At 37.0% G+C, this 25,149-nt stretch overlaps 2 protein-coding genes across 2 annotated transcripts; both read right to left on the reverse strand.

Annotated features, from left to right (window-relative positions):
* Nucleotides 1-6,318: 6,318 nt before the first annotated feature.
* Nucleotides 6,319-6,768, reverse strand: LOC147786252 (S-protein homolog 74-like). The gene has a single exon (XM_087120893.1). It carries the CDS (start codon nt 6,766-6,768, stop codon nt 6,319-6,321), a length of 450 nt encoding a protein of 149 aa, XP_086977019.1.
* A 1,827-nt stretch (nt 6,769-8,595) lies between these two features.
* LOC147786253 (S-protein homolog 1-like) lies at nt 8,596-9,045 on the reverse strand. Its single transcript, XM_087120894.1, has one exon. The coding sequence runs from the start codon at nt 9,043-9,045 to the stop codon at nt 8,596-8,598; it is 450 nt and encodes a 149-aa protein (XP_086977020.1).
* Between the last annotated feature and the right edge of the window lie 16,104 nt (nt 9,046-25,149).

The raw sequence follows: 25,149 nt of genomic DNA on the forward strand, positions 1-25,149 counted from the left end.
AGGCTATAGTCGAGTGTCTTAGTAGTTAACGAATGTTGGTTAACAAGGTTAATGAGTTTAACCGGTTAATCTTGGATCGTTGGAGCCCATGATCTATAGGTCCATTAGGTCCCTCTGCTAGCTCATATCGGACTGAACCATAGAACAGTGTGATGAGTGAGTTCGAAGTGTTCGAATTCAAATTAAGGAATATGCGCTACATATATAGGATATATTTAACCGCATTTTTGTTTTATTTACGAATTAAAGAAAAAGAGAGAATCTGAGATATTTAAATAAGATTTAAATATCTTAATCAATTATGTGTCGGAATTGATTGGGATTGGCATTTGAATTAATATTAAATATTAATTAAATAGTTTAATTAATCATTTAATGTTACTTTAATTTGAAATTCATTATTCAAATTAATTGTTGAATTAAAATGAAGAAAGTCAAAATGTTGACTTCATTTAATCGAAAAATCCATGTTAGTGGAATTTTGAGGTGTCAAAATTTTGTTTAACCAAACTTGAATGCTTGCCAAATAAACCCCACAAGTTTGAGTGGAAATTTGAGTGTCAAAATTTGGTTATCTCAAACATGCATGCTTGCCACATAATCCCAAACATTTGAGTGGAATTTTGAGTGTCAAAATTTGGTGATCTCAAATTTGCATGAACATGCAAACATGACTCTTTAAATAGAGTGATCATGATACATGGAAGGTCTTCTTCTTCTTGGTGAAAAACCTTGAGAAAAACCTCTCACAAACACTCTCTTCATATATACAAAATTCCTCCCAAGTTTAGTCACTCACCGGATTCCACAATCCCGTTTCAAGGCCGGAGGATAGTGGAGAAGACACTAGTGGTGGTTTGAAACCGGTTCGTTAAGAAACTTGAGCGACAAAAAGTTAGTATTCAAACTCATGCTTTTGAAACATGCTAGCTAATTTACTATAATTGATGTACTTAGAGTGCCTAAGATCCAAATTGCTTCCGCATGTGTTCTATTAACACCATCAATTGGTATCAGAGAAGGTTTTATGCACTTTATTTACATTAATTTGATCATGGTGGGTACCATTTCATGAATGAAATTTTGTGGTTGCTAAAGTGGATGGTTTTGGTTTTGGCATTTTTTTTATGCTTCCATTTGATACAATTATTGTAATAAGCCTAATGTGTATGGGCTTTAATGAATGAAGAAAGGTCTGTAATTTTTATGGAGTCATTAGAGTTCATTTTAGGTTGTAATTGATCGAAAATGGAAAAGATAGCAAGCTGAACCGAAGAAGAAGATGGAAGAGGCGGTTTGGGTGTTTTTGCTACCTTTGGGGTCCGGTTCAACGTTTTTAAGGGTTGGTTCACCTAGTTCGTGGACCTGGGGAGCGGTTCAAGTTATTTTAATTATTAATGAATAATTTAGTTAATTGCTTGTTTTAAAATGCCAAAACCAATCCACTTTAGTGTGTTTAATTAATTATGCATTATGAATGTATGTTTTAATTTAATAGAAAATTTATATGCATAAAGTATGTCATATAGATTTAAAATCCCACCATAGGCTAAGCATGTTTCATGCATTCCAAGTATGTTATAAGTGTTATAATGTATAGTATGCATGTTTAGGGTTCCATGAGTGATAGATATAAATTGTTATATTATTGCATGGAATGGATGATTATATAATTGTTATATAAAGCATGTTAGATGCATGTTATAGGTTATTTTCAACGTCATAAAACAAGATAGACGTTAAAATCTATAATAAAGATAAGTGCATGCTCACTTAGGGTTAAGAACCGAGCACGATCAATTTTAATAGTTAAAATAGGTTGATGTCTTACAAAATTGCGGTTACGAGAAAGCTCACCTGGCACGATCTTGTCTAAGGCTGGAGGTACTTAAGTTGCCAGTTTACGAAACACCTACTACCCGGAGATCGGACCAGTACTTGAGCTTAGTTAGCCCAGTTTTATGAGCATGCTTAAGTGATGTAAGATTTAGAAAAATCACGTAGACTTAAGTTATATTTAATTAGCCGGAATATACTTAAGTAATGAGTATACCCAACCATCTAAAATACTTAGTGGGAGGAAAAAGGTGTATAAGATACATCGTTTTCTTTTCATGCTCTCTGTAAAATTCACACAGTGAGATTCATGCTCGGCCTCATGTTGCCCTGGGAGAGTCCTCCATTCGAAAGGTATATGCATGAGTCAATAACAAGGTGAATAGAGAAAGTATTACAGTAAGTGGGAGAAGGAAGTATATCAAATACGTCCTATGGTCTCCACCACTAGGCTGCACCGTGAGATTCCCATGTTCCACCTGCATGTTGCCCTAGAGCAACTACCCATTCAGAGGGTCGTAACATGGGAGTCGAAACAACGCAAACTCAAGAAATGGATAGGATTTCTTAGGTCCATTTCCAACTTTGGCTTTTTCATTCGATAGCATTGTTGGGACCGATCTATGAGGTCTGAAAATGGCGGGTCACACTTACGAAGAAATACTAATAGTTGGTATATTCTTGAACAAAACAACGATAATTAAGAACACTATAGGAACAAGAGTTATTCTGGGATTAGTGTTTAAGTCACTAATGTCTTGGTTTAGTGAATGAGTGATTGACTGCCCCTCGGTAGCAGTTGCTCTAACTCACTAAAGTATCGTTGCAAATTAATAATGATTTGGATACATTATTACATTTGCTAAAACTGATTTGATTAAACAGGATTAAGTCAAATCACTAATAGAATTTTCTTTATATCACAGCATGACAAACTCAATAGTACAATTACTCGCTTCTGAGAAATTAAACGGCGACAATTATGCAACTTGGAAATCAAACCTAAACACAATATTGGTCATTGATGATTTAAGGTTTGTTTTAACTGAGGAGTGTCCTCCAAACCCCATCTTAAATACAAACCGAACAGTTCAGGATGCGTACGACAGATGGATAAAGGCAAATGACAAAGCCTGAGTGTACATTCTAGCCAGCATATCTGATGTTTTGGCTAAGAAACACGATGTTATGGGTACTGCTAAAGAGATTATGGAATCTCTAAAAGGGATGTTTGGACAACCGTCCTTCTCCCTTAGACATGAAACCATAAAATACATTTACAACTGCCGTATGAAAGAAGGGACCTCAGTTAGAGAACATGTCCTGGACATGATGGTCCATTTCAATGTGGCAAAAGAAAATGAAGTTGTCATTGATGAGAAGAGTCAAGTCAGTTTTATCATGATGTCTCTTTCGAAGAGGTTCTTCCAGTTCCGCACCAATGTGGTAATGAACAAAATATAATATAACTTGACTGCTCTTCTCAATGAGCTACAGACTTATCAGTCCCTCTTAACGAACAAGGGACAAACAGGAGAAGCAAATGTTGCTATTTCCATGAAATTATTACGAGGATCATCCTCAAAAATAAGTCTGGACCTTCAACTTCTGAAAGTGTTTTGATGAAGAAGACGGGTAAAGGGTAAAGGGAAAAATAAGATTCCTACTAACCGCAAACACATGGTTCAAAAAGCAGATAAAGGAAAATGTTTCCATTTAACGAAAACGAGCACTGGAAGAGAAACTGCCCAAAATACCTTGCAGAGAAGAAAGACGAAAAGACACAACAAGGTAAATATGATTTACTCGTTGTATAAATATGTTTAGTAGAGTATGAAAACTCAACTTGGATACTAGATTCAGGGGCGACTAATCAAATTTGTTCTTTTTACCAGGAAACTAGCTCCTGGAGAATGCTTGCAGACAGCGAGATAAGACTCAGGGTTGGAACAGGAGAGGTTGTCTCAGCAAGATTAGTAGGAAATTTAAAGTTGTTTTTTGGAGATAGATTCATTATATTAGATAATGTACTTTTTGTTCCTAAAATGAAAAGAAATCTAATATCTATCTCTTGTTTATTAGAACAATTGTATAAAGTATCTTTTGAAATCAATGAAGTGTTCATTTGCAAAAGAGGTATTCATATTTGTTCTGCAAAACTAGAAAACAACTTATATATGTTAAAACCGAGCGAAACAAAAGCTATTTTAAATACCGAGATGTTTAAAACAGCTGAAACTCAAAATAAACGACAAAAGATTTCTTCTAATACCTATCTTTGGTACTTAAGACTAGGCCACATTAATCTCAATAGGATTGAGAGATTGGTTAAAAGTGTTATGTTATGGAGCCTAATACTTATTTATAGCTTGGTCAACGGTTATATCAAGTAAAGCTATATTTGGTAAAGCTATATATAGTAAAGCTATATATGGTAAAGCTATATATGGTAAAGTTATATCCGGTAAAACTATATATGGTAAATAGCTATATATAGTAGATGGCTAAATCTGATAAAGCTATATATAGTAAACTATACCATATATATATATCTGGTCCGGTAGAGCTTTGAAAATGTACTTTTCTATTCTCTGTACTCTCTCTTGTTGTACATACCTGAAGTCATCGATAAAAAAGAAGAATCCTTTTAGCCAGAGTTCTCCTTGCAATTTTCTCTATCACATTCTTTGTGTTCATCTAGATCGAGCGTGTGCGTTGTTGTGTGATCCTAACAATTGGTATCAGAGCTAACGACTGATATCGATCCTAACAACTGGTATCAGAGCTAACGACTGATATCGATCCTAACAACTGGTATCAGAGGCAGGCGGAAGTCAGAGTCAGGCGAAACTCGCCACGATCTGTGAAGATGGAAAGTTCAAAGATTGGAATTGAGAAGTTCGATGGATCCGATTTCGGTTTCTGGAAAATGCAGATTGAAGATTGTCTGTACCAGAAAGATCTTCACGAACCTCTGTTGGGGGTGAAGCCGGATACCATAACCACGGAACAGTGGAAGCTCAAGGATCGACAAGCCTTGGGGCTGATCCGGTTGACGCTATCGAGAAACATGGCGTTCAACATTATTAAGGAGAAGACAACGTCAGGTCTGTTGAAGACGCTGTCGAATATGTACGAAAAATCGTCGGCTATGAACAAGGTGTATTTGATGCGGAGATTGTTATGAGTCCTTGTGAGAACTGCATTATGAGCAAACATAAACGAGTTAGCTTCACAAAGATTGTTAGAGAATTGAAGAAAAGTACCATGCCCTAAAACGTATAGTTTGTAATAAAAACATATTCTATTTTCAATAAAGTTATTATTGTTGTTTATCAAGTAAAGATTGTTATTGAATAAAGTGAACATTACGATCACTAATCTAAATCCAATAAACTAAGAACACTCTGGCTATAGTATGATTACTTGAACTATATGTAGTGAATAAAAATCATGGGACCTCGTGCATGTATGTATGTCATGTGTATCGGGATACTTCCCCGTTATGTTAAGTTAGTACGGATGCATACCTTCGATATATATGTTCGACATGTTATCATGAAGACCTTTTCTTTTATGAGGGTCCAGTCACATGTATTGTGTTGTGCCCGACAAAGTCCGACCTAAGGGGCACGTATACCAATCCGTCTGAAGGGTCCATGTATGCGTACGTGGACCGTGTGTAGAAAAGTACCATGCATCCAACTCTGCCAAGAATTGAAAAAAACTAAGGTCATGCTATGTTTTAAACGATAGGTCACAGTCATATATTGTGTGTGATTGCATTACTAACCGAATAATATAACTTTACACGATATAAGGTGTTTGCCTCACTAGTTGTGTTCGTATATCCCAACACCATTTTCGCATTTATAAAGAAATTTAAGAGGACCCTCTTGTAATTAAATATTATTTTGTATTTAATTTTGGTGTTGTTTATCTTCCTTTAAATTTATATTTTATCGAATTTTCTTGTTTTATTTTATGTTACTTTTCATTTTTTTTGTTTGCTTTTTCATATTTTTAGTTTTGGTCCGAGATCAAAATTCTTGAAAATCGGACATCAAGAAAGATTGTGGAACTACAATGTAATATGTGAAACTTTTAATAAGATATATGGAAATTAAGGGATTGTGCCTACCATCCTATTCTAAGATCGATGTGAAGATGACAGAAACATGAGCTTTTAATACCTATTTTAGATTTTATTGTTCTAAACTCTCTCTCAGATTGGTCCGTAAAAAACATCATTTTTTTTTTAGTTTTAATATAAAAACTATATTACAACTTTGAAAACTTGTATTCATATACAAATATAATATTTTGTTTTTCTTCATAATTTAAAATTTTGGAGAACAACAATACACTTCGTTACGAAATAAATTTCAAACAAAAAAAAAAAAACAACATTTTTGTGTTATTCCATTATTTTTCATTGGTTCCGGAAGGATAATTCCACCAAAAGGAGATAATAAAGCTTCTCTAACTTTTATAGTTCCACTTGTGAATCAATTCATCAACATTAGCAAGAAAGTTTCTCAAGTAAATTCCATCATCTTTAGCCGTCCAAAGACAAGTTCCTACAGTTCCACGTTTGCACCTATCACAGAGCCATAAGTGCTGCGTTTCAGGCCAAAAGCTTTCAAATGAGACATATGCTTGTGGCGTCTCCAATTTGCACCAATAGAGGGTTGATCCCCAAAAGCTAACCTTGAAGTTCCACTGGTAATCATCTCCATGATTAAGCAAACGATGATACCCCAAGTCATCGTCTTTAGACTGACAATGCACAAGCAACCCAAGTTTGCTTAGCCCGTTAACCACATGAATGTAATATCTAGAAGGTCCTGGTGGTGGTAACGCGACCCTTGGAACCTGAGCCCCAACTAAAGCCACCGTGAAAAGAAAGAAAACGACAATATTCTTTATCATTTCCTAATCAACCTTTAGCTTAACTACCAATTTGTGTTGGACATGTGAATAAATATACGTACTTATAGTACATGCAAGAAACTATGTAAATGCATGCTATGGTTGCAAAAAAACTCAATCATTTAACTAATCTCGGTTATGCAACACAATTTAAGGTTAATTTTGGGATAATTTGAGAGATTTATTAGATTTTCACTAACAAAATTCCTTGAATAGATAATAGTTATTAGCCCAAGAATAATAAATATTTCATTGATTTTTAAAACACTCTCATAAAATGGACAACAAAATATGAATACTTCCCGGTAGAAAATATAAAATAGAGAAAGCAATTCATAGATTACATATGGTATAGCACCCAAGTCCAACAAGGCATTAAATTCCCGATTTATTTTTTTAAGTTGAACTTTCAAACTTTTTACGAGGACCTTAGAAATTTTAGGGTGAGGTAGAACAGATAAGTTCAAAAAATTCTAGAACTATAGTTTCAAACAGGAATTGCGCAAGACTTCTTTCGCAAGAATTACTCAATGCCTGTTGGGAGAACCGTTATGGGGTTTTGATTTCATCATGTCACACCCTGAATCTCTAGGATGTTGGGTTTTATGCCCTAAAACGTATAGTTTGTAAACAAAAACATATTCTATTTTCAATAAAGTTATTATTGTTGTTTATCAAGTGAAGATTGTTATTGAATAAAGTGAACTTTACGACCACTAATCTAAATCCAATAAACTAAGAACACTCTGACTATAGTATGATTACTTGAACTATATGTAGTGAATAAAAATCATGGGACCTCGTGCATGTATGTATGTATGTCATGTGTATCGGGATACTTCCCCGTTATGTTAAGTTAGTACGGATGCATACCTTCGATATATATGTTCGACATGTTATCATGAAGACCTTTTCTTTTATGAGGGTCCAGTCACGTGTATTGTGTTGTGCCCGACAAAGTCCGGCCTAAGGGGCACGTATACCAATCCGTCTGAAGGGTCCATGTATGCGTACGTGGGCCGTGTGTAGAAAAGTACCATGCATCCAACTCTGCCAAGAATTGAAAAAAGCCTAAGGTCATGCTATGGTTTAAACGATAGGTCACAGTCATATATTGTGTGTGATTGCATTACTAACCGAATAATATAACTTTACACGATATAAGGTGTTTGCCTCACTAGTTGTGTTCGTATATCCCAACACCATTTTCGCATTTATAAAGAAATTTAAGAGGACCCTCTTGTAATTAAATATTATTTTGTATTTAATTTTGGTGTTGTTTATCTTCCTTTAAATTTATATTTTATCGAATTTTCATGTTTTATTTTATGTTACTTTTCATTTTTTTTTGTTTGCTTTTTCATATTTTTAGTTTTGGTCCGAGATCCAAATTCTTGAAAATCGGACATCAAGAAAGATTGTGGAACTACAATGTAATATGTGAAACTTTTAATAAGATATATGGAAATTCAAGGATTGTGCCTACCATCCTATTCTAAGATCGATGTGAAGATGGCAGAAACATGAGCTTTTAATACCTATTTTAGATTTTATTGTTCTAAACTCTCTCTCAGATTGGTCCGTAAAAATCATCATTTTTTTTTAGTTTTAATATAAAAACTATATTACAACTTTGAAAACTTGTATTCATATACAAATATAATATTTTGTTTTTCTTCATAATTTAAAATTTTGGAGAACAACAATACACTTCGTTACGAAATAAATTTCATACAAAAAAAAAAAAAACAACATTTTTGTGTTATTCCATTATTTTTCATTGGTTCCGGAAGGATAATTCCACCAAAAGGAGATAATAAAGCTTCTCTAACTTTTATAGTTCCACTTGTGAATCAATTCATCAACATTAGCAAGAAAGTTTCTCAAGTAAATTCCATCATCTTTAGCCGTCCAAAGACAAGTTCCTACAGTTCCACGTTTGCACCTATCACGGAGCCATAAGTGCTGCGTTTCAGGCCAAAAGCTTTCAAATGAGACATATGCTTGTGGCGTCTCCAATTTGCACCAATAGAGGGTTGATCCCCAAAAGCTAACCTTGAAGTTCCACTGGTAATCATCTCCATGATTAAGCAAACGATGATACCCCAAGTCATCGTCTTTAGACTGACAATGCACAAGCAACCCAAGTTTGCTTAGCCCGTTAACCACATGAATGTAATATCTAGAAGGTCCTGGTGGTGGTAACGCGACCCTTGGAACCTGAGCCCCAACTAAAGCCACCGTGAAAAGAAAGAAAACGACAATATTCTTTATCATTTCCTAATCAACCTTTAGCTTAACTACCAATTTGTGTTGGACATGTGAATAAATATACGTACTTATAGTACATGCAAGAAACTATGTAAATGCATGCTATGGTTGCAAAAAAAACTCAATCATTTAACTAATCTCCGTTATGCAACACAATTTAAGGTTAATTTTGGGATAATTTGAGAGATTTATTAGATTTTCAATAACAAAATTCCTTGAATAGATAATAGTTATTAGCCCAAGAATAATAAATATTTCATTGATTTTTAAAACACTCTCATAAAATGGACAACAAAATATGAATACTTCCCGGTAGAAAATATAAAATAGAGAAAGCAATTCATAGATTACATATGGTATAGCACCCAAGTCCAACAAGGCATTAAATTCCCGATTTATTTTTTTAAGTTGAACTTTCAAACTTTTTACGAGGACCTTAGAAATTTTAGGGTGAGGTAGAACAGATAAGTTCAAAAAATTCTAGAACTATAGTTTCAAACAGGAATTGCGCAAGACTTCTTTCGCAAGAATTACTCAATGCCTGTTGGGAGAACCGTTATGGGGTTTTGATTTCATCATGTCACACCCTGAATCTCTAGGATGTTGGGTTTTATGCCCTAAAACGTATAGTTTGTAAACAAAAACATATTCTATTTTCAATAAAGTTATTATTGTTGTTTATCAAGTGAAGATTGTTATTGAATAAAGTGAACTTTACGACCACTAATCTAAATCCAATAAACTAAGAACACTCTGGCTATAGTATGATTACTTGAACTATATGTAGTGAATAAAAATCATGGGACCTCGTGCATGTATGTATGTATGTCATGTGTATCGGGATACTTCCCCGTTATGTTAAGTTAGTACGGATGCATACCTTCGATATATATGTTCGACATGTTATCATGAAGACCTTTTCTTTTATGAGGGTCCAGTCACGTGTATTGTGTTGTGCCCGACAAAGTCCGGCCTAAGGGGCACGTATACCAATCCGTCTGAAGGGTCCATGTATGCGTACGTGGGCCGTGTGTAGAAAAGTACCATGCATCCAACTCTGCCAAGAATTGAAAAAAGCCTAAGGTCATGCTATGGTTTAAACGATAGGTCACAGTCATATATTGTGTGTGATTGCATTACTAACCGAATAATATAACTTTACACGATATAAGGTGTTTGCCTCACTAGTTGTGTTCGTATATCCCAACACCATTTTCGCATTTATAAAGAAATTTAAGAGGACCCTCTTGTAATTAAATATTATTTTGTATTTAATTTTGGTGTTGTTTATCTTCCTTTAAATTTATATTTTATCGAATTTTCATGTTTTATTTTATGTTACTTTTCATTTTTTTTGTTTGCTTTTTCATATTTTTAGTTTTGGTCCGAGATCAAAATTCTTGAAAATCGGACATCAAGAAAGATTGTGGAACTACAATGTAATATGTGAAACTTTTAATAAGATATATGGAAATTCAAGGATTGTGCCTACCATCCTATTCAAAGATGGATGTGAAGATGGCAGAAACATGAGCTTTTAATACCTATTTTAGATTTTATTGTTCTAAACTCTCTCTCAGATTGGTCCGTAAAAATCATCATTTTTTTTAGTTTTAATATAAAAACTATATTACAACTTTGAAAACTTGTATTCATATACAAATATAATATTTTGTTTTTCTTCATAATTTAAAATTTTGGAGAACAACAATACACTTCGTTACCAAATAAATTTCATACAAAAAAAAACAACATTTTTGTGTTATTCCATTATTTTTCATTGGTTCCGGAAGGATAATTCCACCAAAAGGAGATAATAAAGCTTCTCTAACTTTTATAGTTCCACTTGTGAATCAATTCATCAACATTAGCAAGAAAGTTTCTCAAGTAAATTCCATCATCTTTAGCCGTCCAAAGACAAGTTCCTACAGTTCCACGTTTGCACCTATCACGGAGCCATAAGTGCTGCGTTTCAGGCCAAAAGCTTTCAAAAGAGACATATGCTTGTGGCGTCTCCAATTTGCATCATGTCACACCCTGAATCTCTAGGATGTTGGGTTTTATGCCCTAAAACATATAGTTTGTAAACAAAAACATATTCTATTTTCAATAAAGTTATTATTGTTGTTTATCAAGTAAAGATTGTTATTGAATAAAGTGAACTTTACGATCACTAATCTAAATCCAATAAACTAAGAACACTCTGGCTATAGTATGATTACTTGAACTATATGTAGTGAATAAAAATCATGGGACCTCGTGCATGTATGTATGTCATGTGTATCGGGATACTTCCCCGTCAAGATCTCTTATACTCCAACATCGTGAAGAGTTTAACTATCTCCATGTCGGTCTTGTCCAAGTCGCGGTAAAACCATTGTTCAGACTTGGATTAGATATCCCAGTCCTTATCTCCTTACGAGATAAGAGACATGAAGATTTCAAAACAAAAGATCATTAATTTCTGCTTTGCAGAACGTTAGTAATTCTTTATTCATTTGAATAGGTCGGACTTTTGTAGGAATATTTTTCTCCTCGAAAGCTTTGATATAAGGAAGATCAACAATATGTTGTTTCCTATTCCAAAATGCATTTGGGATATTTGAACAAACTTCTTTTTCTAATTGAGTTTGTAAAGTTTTAATTTTAAACTGGACAGTTTTGTTTTGAATTTGTTCTTCTATTCTTTTGAATGAAATTTCTTATTTCAAAAAAGAAATTTGTTTTTCTTTATAATTTAATACATTTATTGATTGAATAATTGTATTCTTTTGAAGGTTATTTATTTCGCTAATCCTTATGGGAAAGAAAGTTAAATTTTATCTTCTTTCCTAAGGCTTTTGATTCTAACCCTTTTTCAGTTATTCTAAAAGGATATAATTGAGTAATGAAATGAGTACCTAGGATTAGTTCTTTTACTAGAAGGAAGGAATTTACGAAGCAAATTCCATCATTGCAAACATGAACTTTTGATAGTTTGTAATTAATTTTGAGTTTGTTGTTGTTAGCACCTCTAAGGCCCTCAGTAGTTTTTTCAAAATACTTTGTACGTATTAAGCCTTCTTGAATGCAATTTTGATCGGCTCCATTATCTATGAGAGCCTTTAGTGTGATTTTGAAATCATAAATTTTTAAGGTAACGAGAGCGTACCATTTTTGAAATTGAGAAGTGGTGATGGCTCCAACGAAGGAACTTTGAAAATCTTCTTCATCCAGGTTCGGTTGCGTCGTTTCCTTTTGTGCTGGCAGCCTTTCCTGAAGATTGAGAATTTCTTGACGAAGCGTATAAGATTCTGACCTGGTTTCAGATCTTAGCGCCTGTACCTCTTGTTTGAGATTATTAATCTCTCTTTGTAAATCTTGAGTAGTGAGTTCCCTCGGTTTTTCAAATCTTTGGAGAACAAATTGGAGTCTGTAGGGATTTCTTTCTTCCCTTTCAGTTGGCCTAGAGATTGTCTTCGCATCCCTAAGTCGTTGAGCAATCTTCTGTTGAATTTCTGGGTCTTGAACTTTTTCTACTACTTCGAGTAGAATTTCTTGATCCTTGGTAAGGACATTTATGCATCCTTCGCACGTTCTTTTTCCTTCTTGTTCTGATTCGTATTCTGTGCTAGAATATGAATCAGATTCTTCTTGGAGTTCGAGGATTTCTCCCTCGCTTGATTGCTCTGAGTCAGTTAGGGTCAGTCGTAATAGCTGATTTTTCAGCTCTTGATCTATATCCAACTCATTGATCTTTCCTTTGATTGGACACTTGTTAGCATAGTGTCCTTCTTCACGACATTTGAAGCAAGTTTGCTTTTTCTTTCCTCTATGGGTTTTTGTAGGAATATACTTCCTTCTTGAGTATGTTGGCTTCTGAGACTGCACGGGTTTACTCCGATATGTTTCTCTAGGCCTGTATGAATGATAAGGTTTTGGATGCGTCTTAACCTTCTTCCGTCTGGAGGTTGAGGGAGCTTCTATTCCCTTGCATCCATATTGATCGCAAAATCTACCAAGCTCTTTTCTGTTTGATATCGAAGAATTGAGCTTGTTTTGAATCTTTGACTCATTACAAAGTCTGAGTCCTTCTTCTATGATGAAGGATGCTATGGATCCGTATGACAAAGTTTGCCATGGAATTGTTCCATTGTACTTTGTCTTAAGACCATCTTTGATCCTCCTTGAGAAGTGTTTTGGTAGTCCATTGACGAAATTCTCTTTCCAGAATTCCAACGAACTATCTGTTCTAATAAGAACTTTGCTGAAGTACATGTCTTTGTACCACCTGAAATCACCTAAGGTAGGACATTTCAGATTCATGAGTATCTCAGCGGATCTCTCCTGGTATTTTAGAGGGTCGCCGACGAAGAATTCTATGAGGGTATATATGAGGGTGTTGACAGCATCCTCTACCCTTTCATGTTGTACCTCGGTCCTAGTTGATGGACCTTCTTTGATAATTTGAGTAGTTGGTCTAATGACATAGTGGTTTAATATCTGTTGGCGGGTTGTTTCGTCGAGATATTTGTTCCACCAATCCTTGAGTTGCCCGGTAAATCCGGTTACCAAAACTTGAGCTATCTGATGGTCGGATTTATGGCCTTGTAATTTATACGCGCCTGCGGCCATCATCATTTCATTTACAACATTCATTATCAGATAGTCAGACAATTAATCGATATTCCATTCATAGATTGCTAAACCATCGTAATGAGCTTGAGTTTGTAGTGTCTTTTCTTCGAACTGGATATCCGGAAAAGACGGTTGAGGATACCAGTTTTTCTGATTACTGGCATTATTTTGACTTCTTCTAGAGATCCTTTCAATTCGATTGTAGAAAGGTTCTTCTCTCTCGTTTGCAATCTCGTCTTCGAATTCTTGGTTCTCGTCATCATTGTTAACGACATTGACAGATGAATCTTGAGGCGTCATGGCGGGATTTAATATCCTGTCTAACTTTTCCTCTATCTTGGCCATTGCAGCCTCTTCTTTTGAAATCCTTTTTGTAAATATTTCGAGATTTGCCGGTCTGAGTATTGGTATTGACTCATCAACCTTTGGTACAGAGCTGCTTGCCTGTTCTTGCTGAGTACCTGATTTCTTTGAGATTTTTCCCTCGATACTTTCAAGTTGAGTAGCGATCGTGGATAAAATCTTATTTGAATAATTGTTTTGATGCTGGATATTCTTGATATCTTTTAGGGTCGGATTACCCTTTTCTAGTCCTTCTGGAATATGTTTGAAAGGGCTAGCTTTGACCTTTTCTCCGTAGTGGTTGTCGAATTCGACTTCTTCTAACGGAGGATGTTTCGAATATACCTCGCCTCTTTTGGTAGTCTTCCAACTCCTCTGGGTCAAGGTGCATACCTGCAGAATATTTTCTTCAAACCATTCGAAGAATGGTATATTTTCTTTGATGGCTTCCATATGAGAATACCACTGAGCTCTTAATTCATTTCGCTCAGCCTCTTTGTAGGTTTGGAAGAAGGCATTTCTTTTTGAAGAGTTGGTAGTTGACATAAAATCTGCTTTCAAAAATTCTTTGTCTATCTGGAAATCAGCTGTAATGACATTTAGCTGGCTTTCGTAGACGGATTGAGTATCCATATCCGTATGGGTTGGAGACCTTGAGCCATCTTCATAGTGGATTGACGCTCTTTTTTGATCATAACTGACCTCTTTTACCTTTAAGGGGTCATACATTGATCTTGATATTCCTGAAGTACTTGGTCTAGAACTCAGGAATTCTTTTACTTTTGACTCTGACGAAGGTTCTTCGCTGAATTTTATTTCAACGCTTCCATCGTCATGTTCGATAATTTGGACTGGGTTTTGAGATTCTTTCCTCTTTGGAAGATTTGCATCTTCTATTTTCCAGAGAGTGCTTCTGGTTATTTGATCCCAAGAGAGTGTTTTGGGGACAGTCACTGATGATTTTCCAATATTTGCTTCTATGAGCATAGTCCATCCTTTTGGTGAGGATCTTAATGCTCTTGGAGAAATGTTTGTATTCATGAGCTTATAATAAACCCTGAATATAACGACTGAAGAATGGGTTTCAGCCTTGATGTTTAAATTTTTTGACTGTAAATCTAGCATGAGAGCTGATAATATGTGTGGGTCCTGGAGAGACAGAGTAAAGTTTGGATAACAATTGAAATAGACTGGTCCATTCTCTAAATTGGATTGAACCATTCCCAATAAAGAATTTGAGAAATCTTCATGTCTCTTATCTCGTAAGGAGATAAGGACTGGGATATCTAATCCAAGTCTGAACAATGGTTTTACCGCGACTTGGACAAGACCGACATGGAGATAGTTAAACTCTTCACGATGTTGGAGTATAAGAGATCTTGAAAAAAGATTCAGAGATTCCCTATTGCTATGAATTGGGATGTTCTTCTCTGAGAATTTGATGCATGATCTTTGAGTAAAATTGAAGGTTGAAATTTGGTAGATAGTTTTAGGATCTACCTTTGGAATAGTCCAATTTTTGAGTTGATCTTCGATTCTAGCAATCTGGTATTCTTGATTGATAGTATTTGAGATTGTGAGATTTTCTCCCCTTCGATGTTCATTTGAACTTTCTTCTTCATCGGTAGAGCATTTGAGATGGCTTGATTTTCTGAGCTTTCTAAGAAATTCGTTCATAAGATAGATAAGAAAAGAGTAGGATGATTTTTCTCTAAATTGTTCAATTGATATTCAAGAGAGAGCTATCGGCCGATCGATGCCCTCTTTACATTGATGAAGTCCCTTTATAGACTTCGAGTTTGTTCGTAAATTTGAAAAACGTCAACTAAGAGATAAGATCGAATCTAAGAGGACAGGACCCCTGCAAGATCTGTTTTCCTATAAGACATAAAGTAAACTAATAATTTAAAAGACTAATAATTTACCGACATTAGTAATTGGCATGTGAGCCTTTACTGTGTGGCTGACAAGTTGTCAATCTTTGTTTTGTCTTTGGTAAAGTTGTCACGTTGTAGATAAGATTTTCTTCAGAATTTTTCATATGACTAAGCACCCAAGCTTGCCAACGGACTTACTGCACTTCCCGCGTCTTACCACCTGGAACACAAGGGCTATTCGCTCAGCTATCACATACTTCAAATTCTTCTGAATTTTCATATCTTCCTCCTGGTTTCTGTGATATCGCTCTTAAAGATCGAGTAACTCCTCTTCCCTCATGAATAGAAGGCTCTGATACCATTTACAAATGCTTATTGCCTCCCATTTCAGGGGTAAGACTGGGCGAATAGCTGGGGACATAGGGTGTAAGAAGGAATTCACTCTTACCCACTTTTAGGGATAGAAGAGAGGTAGTTCCTTTAAGTACTGACTCCAGTTGTTGAACAAAGGGCCCCCACCCTCTCATTGGCCTGAGAGTGATTCGGTTCACTGGTTGGACCACAAACCAATTGTTCATTAGAGGATCAGTGAGACATAAGGAACAAGAAGTAACTTCAGGGGTAAAACGGTAAATTGACCCAGCTCTAGTAACGAACAACCTGTGAAGGATCGACTTACCAATCATGGTTATATCAAATGGACAGAAATATATCTATAGTGAGGGGAGTGCAACTACTAGGCTATAGTGGAGTGTCCTAGTAGTTAACGAATGTTGGTTAACAAGGTTAAGAAGTTTAACTGGTTAATCTTGGATCGTTGGAGCCCATGATCTATAGGTCCATTAGGTCCCTCTACTAGCTCATATCGGACTAAACCATAGAATAGTGTGACAAGTGAGGTCGAAGTGTTCGAATTCGAATTAGGGAATATGCGCTACATATATACGATATATTTAACTGCATTTTTGTTTTATTTACAAATTAAACAAAAAGAGAGAATTTGAGATATTTAAATAAGATTTAAATATTTTATTCAAATATGTGTTGATTGGGATTGACATTTGAATTAATATTAAATATTAATTAAATAGTTTAATTAATCATTTAATATTACTTTAATTTGAAATTAATTGTTGAATTAAAATGAAGAAAGTAAAAATGTTGACTTCATTTAATGGAAAATCATGTTAGTGGTATTTTGAGGTGTCAAAATTTGGTTTAACCAAACTTGCATGCTTGCGAAATAAACCCCACATATTTGAGTGGAATTTGAGTGTCAAAATTTGGTTAACTCAAACTTGCATGAACATGCAAACATGACTCTATAAATTGAGTGATCATGGTACATGGAATGTCTTACTTTGGGAAAAACCGTGAGGAAAACCTCTCATAAACACTCTCTTCATATTTACTAAATCCCTCCCAAGTTTAGTCACTCACCGGATTCCATAATCTCGTTCTAAGGCCGGAGGATAGTGGAGAAGACACTAGTGGTGGTTCGAAACCGGTTCGTGAAAAAAAAAAAAGAAGGAAATTTGAGCGACAGAAGGTTAGTATTCAAACTCATTGAGTTTTAATGCTTTTGAACATGCCAGCTAATTTACTATAATTGATGTACTTAGAGTGCCTAAGATCCAAATTTCTTCCGCATGTGTTATATTAACACCATCATAGGAAAATTTTTGCCAGTCAATGTTTATAAAATAAGAGGGAAATCAAAATGTGTATTAATATATGCCAAATTCATCTAACGAGGGAAGCAGGAATGAGATACATGATTCCCTAGGTCCATAATCCCTCTATTACTTCTAAACTCTAGAGTACCCTCTCGTCACGATCAAGCAATCTACTTGTAGTCTCTCATCACATCCTTAACCTAGCAGGGAACCAATTGTTTACTTTTGTCCCGAGTTTCCACACTCTTGATACAAAGGCCTGGGCTGAAAACTTAGCCTTCGCAATGGTACACGGTGGGGAAGAACATGGTGAGTGTTGGTCTGCTTGCATCCATGGGAGTATTAACTGGTGAACCCGTCCCACAGGCCATGAAGTAACCCTATGGTGAGGGGGTGCTACCCCTCGGTACATGCCACCTAAACAAGTTACTCACATGATCAACGGCCTCTCATAGGACGGATCTTACGTGCAGGGTAACTACTACCTTGCATCGTGATTAATGTCCTAAAACACGATGTGTCCACAATGCAGTGTAGTCGATCTACCACTGAGTAACAAGCCTTGGACATAGGATTGCCAGGTGTATGGCTAGTGCCGTAAATCCTAGGGGGAGTGTCTTGGAGAATAAATCAATAACAGAATAAATACCTAGAAAGTACCAAGAACAAGAGAAAGATCTAGGTCTAGAACATGGATCAAGACCCTAGTTCTAAGTACAAGAACCAAGAACCAAGAACCATGGTACTAAGGCCCTTAAAGGATGACCAAGGTTTTAGAATCCAAGGACCAATGTCCTTCGAATAAATCACGATAAGAACCCCAAGTTAACAACAAGTGGGCCTAAGTACTTACAATAAGAAACAAGAACAAGACAAGAAAGAGTGTGGTATCCTAGCATATCAACAAATGGATTGAGAGCCTACAAGCAGGCTACATATTAAGTCTTTGTACTCATTCCTTATTCTCCATTTTTTTCAGGTAAGGAGCTGGTCGAAGTCGGGAGTGGACTCTTGGGCAGGTGCCATAGAATAAACTCACCCGTCGTCCTCAACTCTTTTGTTTTAAAATTCTTTGAGTTCGTTTCTTATTTTGTGTTTTAAATTTTGTCGTGTTGTAAATTACTTATGTGCGCACACTATTTTGTTATAATATTGTCTCACCCTCTGATCGCCCTTCGAGATTCCATTGGTCTCAGACCTTTAAAGGTGTTCAATCCTAAGTCTCGACCCACCAATCTCCGTGCTTACCCTAGACTTAACTCGATTCTGTTGCTTATTCTTTAAAGGGAGAGATCACACAATAATTCACCAGGAGTCACACATGCTCAATGGGACGATAACATCCATCCAGCAGCCAGATTGCTGATAAATAAACATCTCATCCGCTGTCATAGCATGATTACTTACACCAGTACTAAAGTATATCAAGACAGTATACTGGGTAAGACAAGAAATTTCAACAACTAGCAAGTCTGTTTTCATTCTTAGTAAGTTTGCTAGGTCGTTGTTAATCAAGAATAGCTACCTAGGATTAATTTTACTAGCATGCATTCATAAGCAAGCGAATTGTAAAAGTACTGCTTTGTAGGTTTTCATGTTGTTACTTACAGATTTGTCGTGTGCCTTCTCGAGTAGGATTAGAGGACAAAAAGAAAGTCTATACACGCTCTCACGTGCTTTTCTAGCACCAAAGAAGTTTTCTACGTGCGCATATACAGTCACGGGTCGCGTATCGTTGGTTAGTGAATAGGTCGGGTAGGATTTTGAGCACCCGGATCAAACTCCAGTTCTTTGGTACTGTTTGAGTTCATGGGCTCCAACGATCCGAGATCAACTAGCTAAACTCATTAACCTTTTAACCAACATTCGTTAACTACGAGGACACTCCACTATAGACTAGTAGTTGCACTCCCCTCACTATAGATATATTTCTGTCCATTTGATATAACCATGATTAGTAAGTCGATCCTTCACAGGTTGTTCGTAACTAGAGCTGGGTCAATTTACCGTTTTTACCCCTAAAGTTACTTCTTGTTCCTTAAGTCCCACTGATCCTCTGATGAACAATTGGTTTGTGGTCCAACCACCAAACCGAATCCCTCTTAGGCCAATGAGAGGGTGGGGCCCCTTGTTCATGTAACAACCCTAAATTTCACATATTTAGAGTCGCCACTAACGTCTCATGCTCATCTATAATGCGGAAATATAACTCTTACATGAACATCATTTATAATGTAAACTTTTAAAAACGTTTAAAATAACTCCTCTGGAAAACACAGCCATGGTCTTACCTGTTTAAATACAAAATACTAAAATTTAGAGATAATAAAAACAAATACAAAATAATTTAAAACAATGCAATGCAAAACAACCTATTATAACTCAAAACTAAGAATTTAAATATGAGTCTACCCTATGCATGTGCCATAGTCTCTGCTCGCGATGCCGCTGTCCTCCGTACAAGTGCTCCTTGCCCTTTACCTGAAAAATGATGTGGCACACGGCCTAAGTATTTCAAAGAATACTCAGTAAGTGGCCCCACTATAGGGGCCACACAAATGCAAACACATGCAATCATGATTTAGGGACCTATCTCTAATCCTCTTAGGGGTAGCGTCCAGTCTCGGACGAATTGGATGTGTAGTACTTCCCAACACACGACTCACACGTTCGAGTGTGAATCCCAAGGGCGCTAGCACACCCCCTGGACCCTCTGGTCAAGCTAATATGTAGCGACGTCTGGAGGTCAGTGGAACCCCATAGTGTCATGCGCCTCATGAACATTCTCATCTGTGTGCGTTTGCACTTGTGCGCATTCGCGCTCATCATATGGTGCGCGTCCGCACTCATCATCTCTAGGGGAAGTAGCCCTATGCTTATTTACATACAATATGCATGAGGTCCCTCTAAATCCATCATAATGTCTCTTCTGATACAACCCTCTAGTCTCATCCTTTGTTACTCTAGGTAACACATACTCGTGGATATTTATATTAATATCATTTTCACGCTCTTAAGGTTGTGTCCTATGTCGATCTAACGACATGATGCAATATGACACGCATCATCATATAGCATGCTCAATATGGAAAACATCATCATATTAAGGTAAACATCATGCAATCATCATACTCATCATATTGCCACAAAGTGCATCAAACATATCAAGTTCGTCATTCATCAAAATATGTATGTACTGCACACATCATCAAGTATCGTAACCCACACATCATCATAACTCATACATCATCATAACTCATACAATGTTTAGCCTATCCTATAGTAAGGCCACTTACTTGGTTGGCCTTGGCCGAAGTACTCCCTAAATAGCTAAATGTAAGCTCCCGTTCCGTGAGAGCTGCTTCCTACGTTGCCGGAGTTTGTTTCCTATCACACCGTTCACCACTTTCCGTTAGTATTTCACAATTAATTTACCTATAATTCAATAAATGTGAAATATGGCGCTAAAACGGCCTCAGATACCTTAATCGAACCCAAAAACAGATTCGGGAGGGTCGAAACAGTGGAAATCGAGCTGAAAATAGGTGAGCCGAGCTGAACAGCCGCTGGGAGCCGCCGGAGCGTCACTGGAGGAGCCCAAGCCGTTGCACCGAGACGAGGCAAGGGACCGCCTGCGCCGCTATGTGACACTTGGCAGCAACAGAGCGAGCTACGTCGTACGGTAGCGTTGCATCGTAGCGCGGGTCGCAGCACGGTTCAAGTAGTGGTCCAGGTCGTGGGCTGCAAAAGGATACTGGGCCAAGACTAATCGTTGGGCCTCGGCTTACTGGGCTGGGTTGCAAGTGTTTGGGTTGTAGGCTGGCTCGATTGGACCGTGGGTCTGGTCTCGGGTTGGTTCAACTAAACCATAGCTACTGGGCTGGTTTGAGGTATGGGCCGCTGTAGTTGGGCTGGGCTGAAGGTAGAGGTCGAGGGAAAGAATGGGCTGGCTCTCTCGAGTCTTGGGTTCGGGTTGACTCGGATCTATGGATCTCGTCTTCCTTACCCGACTTTGGCCAATTTTCTGGCGAGTTTTCTCTCTCCTTTCCGTGGTGTTTCTGTTGCCGATTTCGGTCCTCTTTCTTCCTTTTCCTCTTTATTTGTCGTCCTTCTTTCTTTTCTGGGAGTTTTGCGGCCTAAAATTTCCTAAAACCACAGATCTAAGAACGATTAGGAAAACCCAACCTTTTGACCTCGGTTATCGATGACGGCGCTTACGAAAAAGCACAAAACGCACCTTGAGTTATTGTGCTTTCATTAGGGATCCTTCTCATGGTGGTAACAGGTCGTTTGGTGTCAGTTTGAGGGTGGTTTGAGGGTTCGTCGGAGAAACTGGATACTCGCCGACATTTATCCGAAATCTCTCTCTCTCGTATTTTATTTCTTTTCTCCCTTTGAAGGTATTCTGATAGGTGCTGGGAGTCGTGGGCTGAAGACTGGGCGTGGTGTGGCCGTCGTTTCGCGTGGGGTTTGGGAAACTCGGCGGTCACCAGAAAACTTGCGAGTTTTCTAGCGACTGAGTTTTTTTTTTTTGTTTTTTTTCTATCTTGGGTCGTTACATTATCTACCCCTAAAAAGAAATTTTGTCCTCGAAAGTCTCAAACTCTTGTACCAACTCGGGGTATTTTTCTCTTATTTAGTCCTCACACTCCCACGTGGCTTCCTTACTGTGGTGATTCCGCCACAGTACCTTAACGAACACAATGCTCCTGTTGCGTAAGGTTTTTACTTCTCTAGCTAAGATTCTTACTCGTTTTTCCTCGTAGCTTAGATCTTCATTGAGTTGGAGTGGTTCGTAGTCTATTATGTGGATAGGGTCCGTAATGTACTTCCTCAGCATCGACACGTGAAATACATCATGTACTCCTGAGAGGGCTGGAGGTAGGGCTAACTTATACACTACTGGACCAACTCACTCTTAGATCTCGAATGGTCCAATGAATTTAGGACTTAACTTGCCCTTATGTCCGAATCTTAACACACCTTTCATAGTTGCCACCTTGAGGAATACTGGGTCCCCTATCTCAAACTCCAGGCTTTTACGCCTTACATCGGCGTAACTTTTCTGTCTACTTTGAGCGGTACGCATCCTCACTTGAATTTTCTGGACAGCCTCATTGGTGAATCGAACCAGCTCGGGTCCTACTAATTCTCTCTCTCCTACTTCGTCCGAACATAGTGGGGACCTACACCGTTTCCCGTACAGGGCCTCAAACGGTGCCATTCCAATAGTTGCTTGGAAACTGTTGTTATACGAGAATTCCATCAGGTGGAGTTTAGAATCCCAACTTCCCTTAAAATCTAGTACACAAGCGCGTAGCATGTCCTCTAGAATTTGGTTTAAACGCTCCATTTGTCCATCTATTTGGGGCTGAAAGGCGGTACTAAAGTCAAGGCGGGTACCCAGCGCTTTTTGAAGTCCGAGCTAGAACGCTGACGTAAAGCGTGGGTCCCGATCTGACACTATAGATACTTGGACTCCATGTAGTCTTACTATTTCTTTCACATACAGCTATGCCCAATTGTCAACTGTATATGTAGCTTTCCCAGGTAGGAAGTGTGCCGACTTGGTCAACCTATCGACAACTACCCGATCATTGTATAGCCTTTAAGCGTTTTGGGTAATCCTACTATGAAGTCCATTGCTATGTTTTCCCACTTCCACTCTAATATGCTTAGGGGCTGCAACAACCCCGCCGCATTTTATTGAGGATCTTTCACTTGTTGAAAAACTAAACACTTGCTCACAAACTCGGTCACGTCCCTCTTCATGCTCTTCCACCAGAAGTGTTGTTTTAAATCTTGGTACATCTTAGTACCTCCTAGGTGCATGGCAAATGGCGAGTTGTGAGCTTCGTTAGTATTTCTTTCCTAAGCTCCTCTATTGTCAAGACATATAGGCGTCCCTGATACAATAGCCCTTCATCTGTGGTCTTCGAGAACCCATTTACTAGACTCTCAGCTAGCTAGCTTAAGACATTCTGTAGGTTTGGATCCTCTCGTTGGGAGGTAACCATTCTTTGCCTAAGTATAGGTTGCACTGTAAGTCGAGCCAGTTGTGCCATGATTTTCTCGGTCGCTACAACTATGTTGGCTCCCATGAATTTTCTTTGTACCCTTACTTCCCTCGTAATGAGGGCCGAAGAGTGGGCCGCATTTCTACTCAAAGCGTCTGCGACCACATTTGCTTTTCTAGGGTGGTACCGGATATCTACATCGTAGTCCTTCACCAATTCTAACCACCTTCTCTGTCTCATATTTGACTCTTTCTGGGTGAAGAAATATTTAAAATCTTGTGGTCGGTTAAACTTTGAATTTTCTCTCCATACAGTTAGTGTCACCAAATTTCAGCGTGAACACTACAGCAGCCAACTCCAGGTCGTGGTTAGGGTAATTATCTTCGTAATCATTTAGTTGACGGGACGCGTATGCAACAACTTTACCGTGTTGCATTAACACACATCCTAGCCCATTCTTTAAAGGCGTCACTAATACAATTAGTTTATATAAAACTGAATCACGAAATATTTAATCTGTATTTATAAATTCATTAATTGAGAAGATTAATATTTCACAGATGATCATATGCGACTTGATTTTAATTCTTAGTGAGTTATGAACTCTTGTCTATGAAGGTTATCCTTTTATTTGTATGGATGAGAATGACTTTCGTAACCTAATCATTATGCCTGCAATTTTCAGTACTTGACCAAACGGGAGATGAGAACATAATTTCACGAGATGACTTTCACCCATTCTCATATATGTAAGTAGATGAGTAGTTTCCTTTAGTGTTGATTTTGAGATTTGAACAATGAGGCCCACCCCTCTTACTGGCTCGAGAGGGACTTAGTTTATGATTGAATCATTAACAAATGGTTCATTAGAGAATAAGTGATACTTAAGGGGAAAGATATAATTAAGGGGTATAAAGAACTTTTGACCCAGCTGTAATTACGGAAAAATTGTGAATGATTGACTTGTTTGTAATGATTATATCAATTGACACAACTTGTTCTACCATCCATAAAAGTGCAACTCTAAATATATAGTTAACGAATCAAAATTGATTAATTAAGACTTTAATTTAGTTAAAAGAAAATTTTGAAGGATACAAATTAAAATTTAATCTAAGAAAATAGATCTAATTTGAAGGGTTGGAATAAATATTTAATATGTTAAATAAATACAAATAGAGAAAAATATATTTGATTTAAAGTGTTTATTTAATATATTAGATATATTAAATATAAAAAGACAAAAAAAAAAAAAAAAAAAAAAAAACTTAATCTGAACCGTTCACATTAATATTTAATACATCAACTATATTAAACATAAAAGCTAAAAGTAGGTTTATTGTATCACACTTCCATCTTGGCTAAGAATCCCCCGGTTATCCCCCGACTATAACTCCGCATCATTTTTTAGTATAAACGATGCACAAGTCACCTTTTGATCTTCGGGACAGTTCATTTATAACGACTCAAAATTTTTTATTTAATTTAAGGTCGCGACTGTATACATATCATAAATATTGAATGCGGAAATACTACCATTTAAACTTTCATGAATCATAACCTTCAACTTAAAACACAGCC

The sequence above is a fragment of the Cucurbita pepo genome, unplaced genomic scaffold (genome assembly GCF_057944985.1).
Source record: "Cucurbita pepo subsp. pepo isolate OVF unplaced genomic scaffold, ASM5794498v1 scafford_4, whole genome shotgun sequence".
Classification (NCBI taxonomy): Eukaryota; Viridiplantae; Streptophyta; class Magnoliopsida; order Cucurbitales; family Cucurbitaceae; genus Cucurbita; species Cucurbita pepo.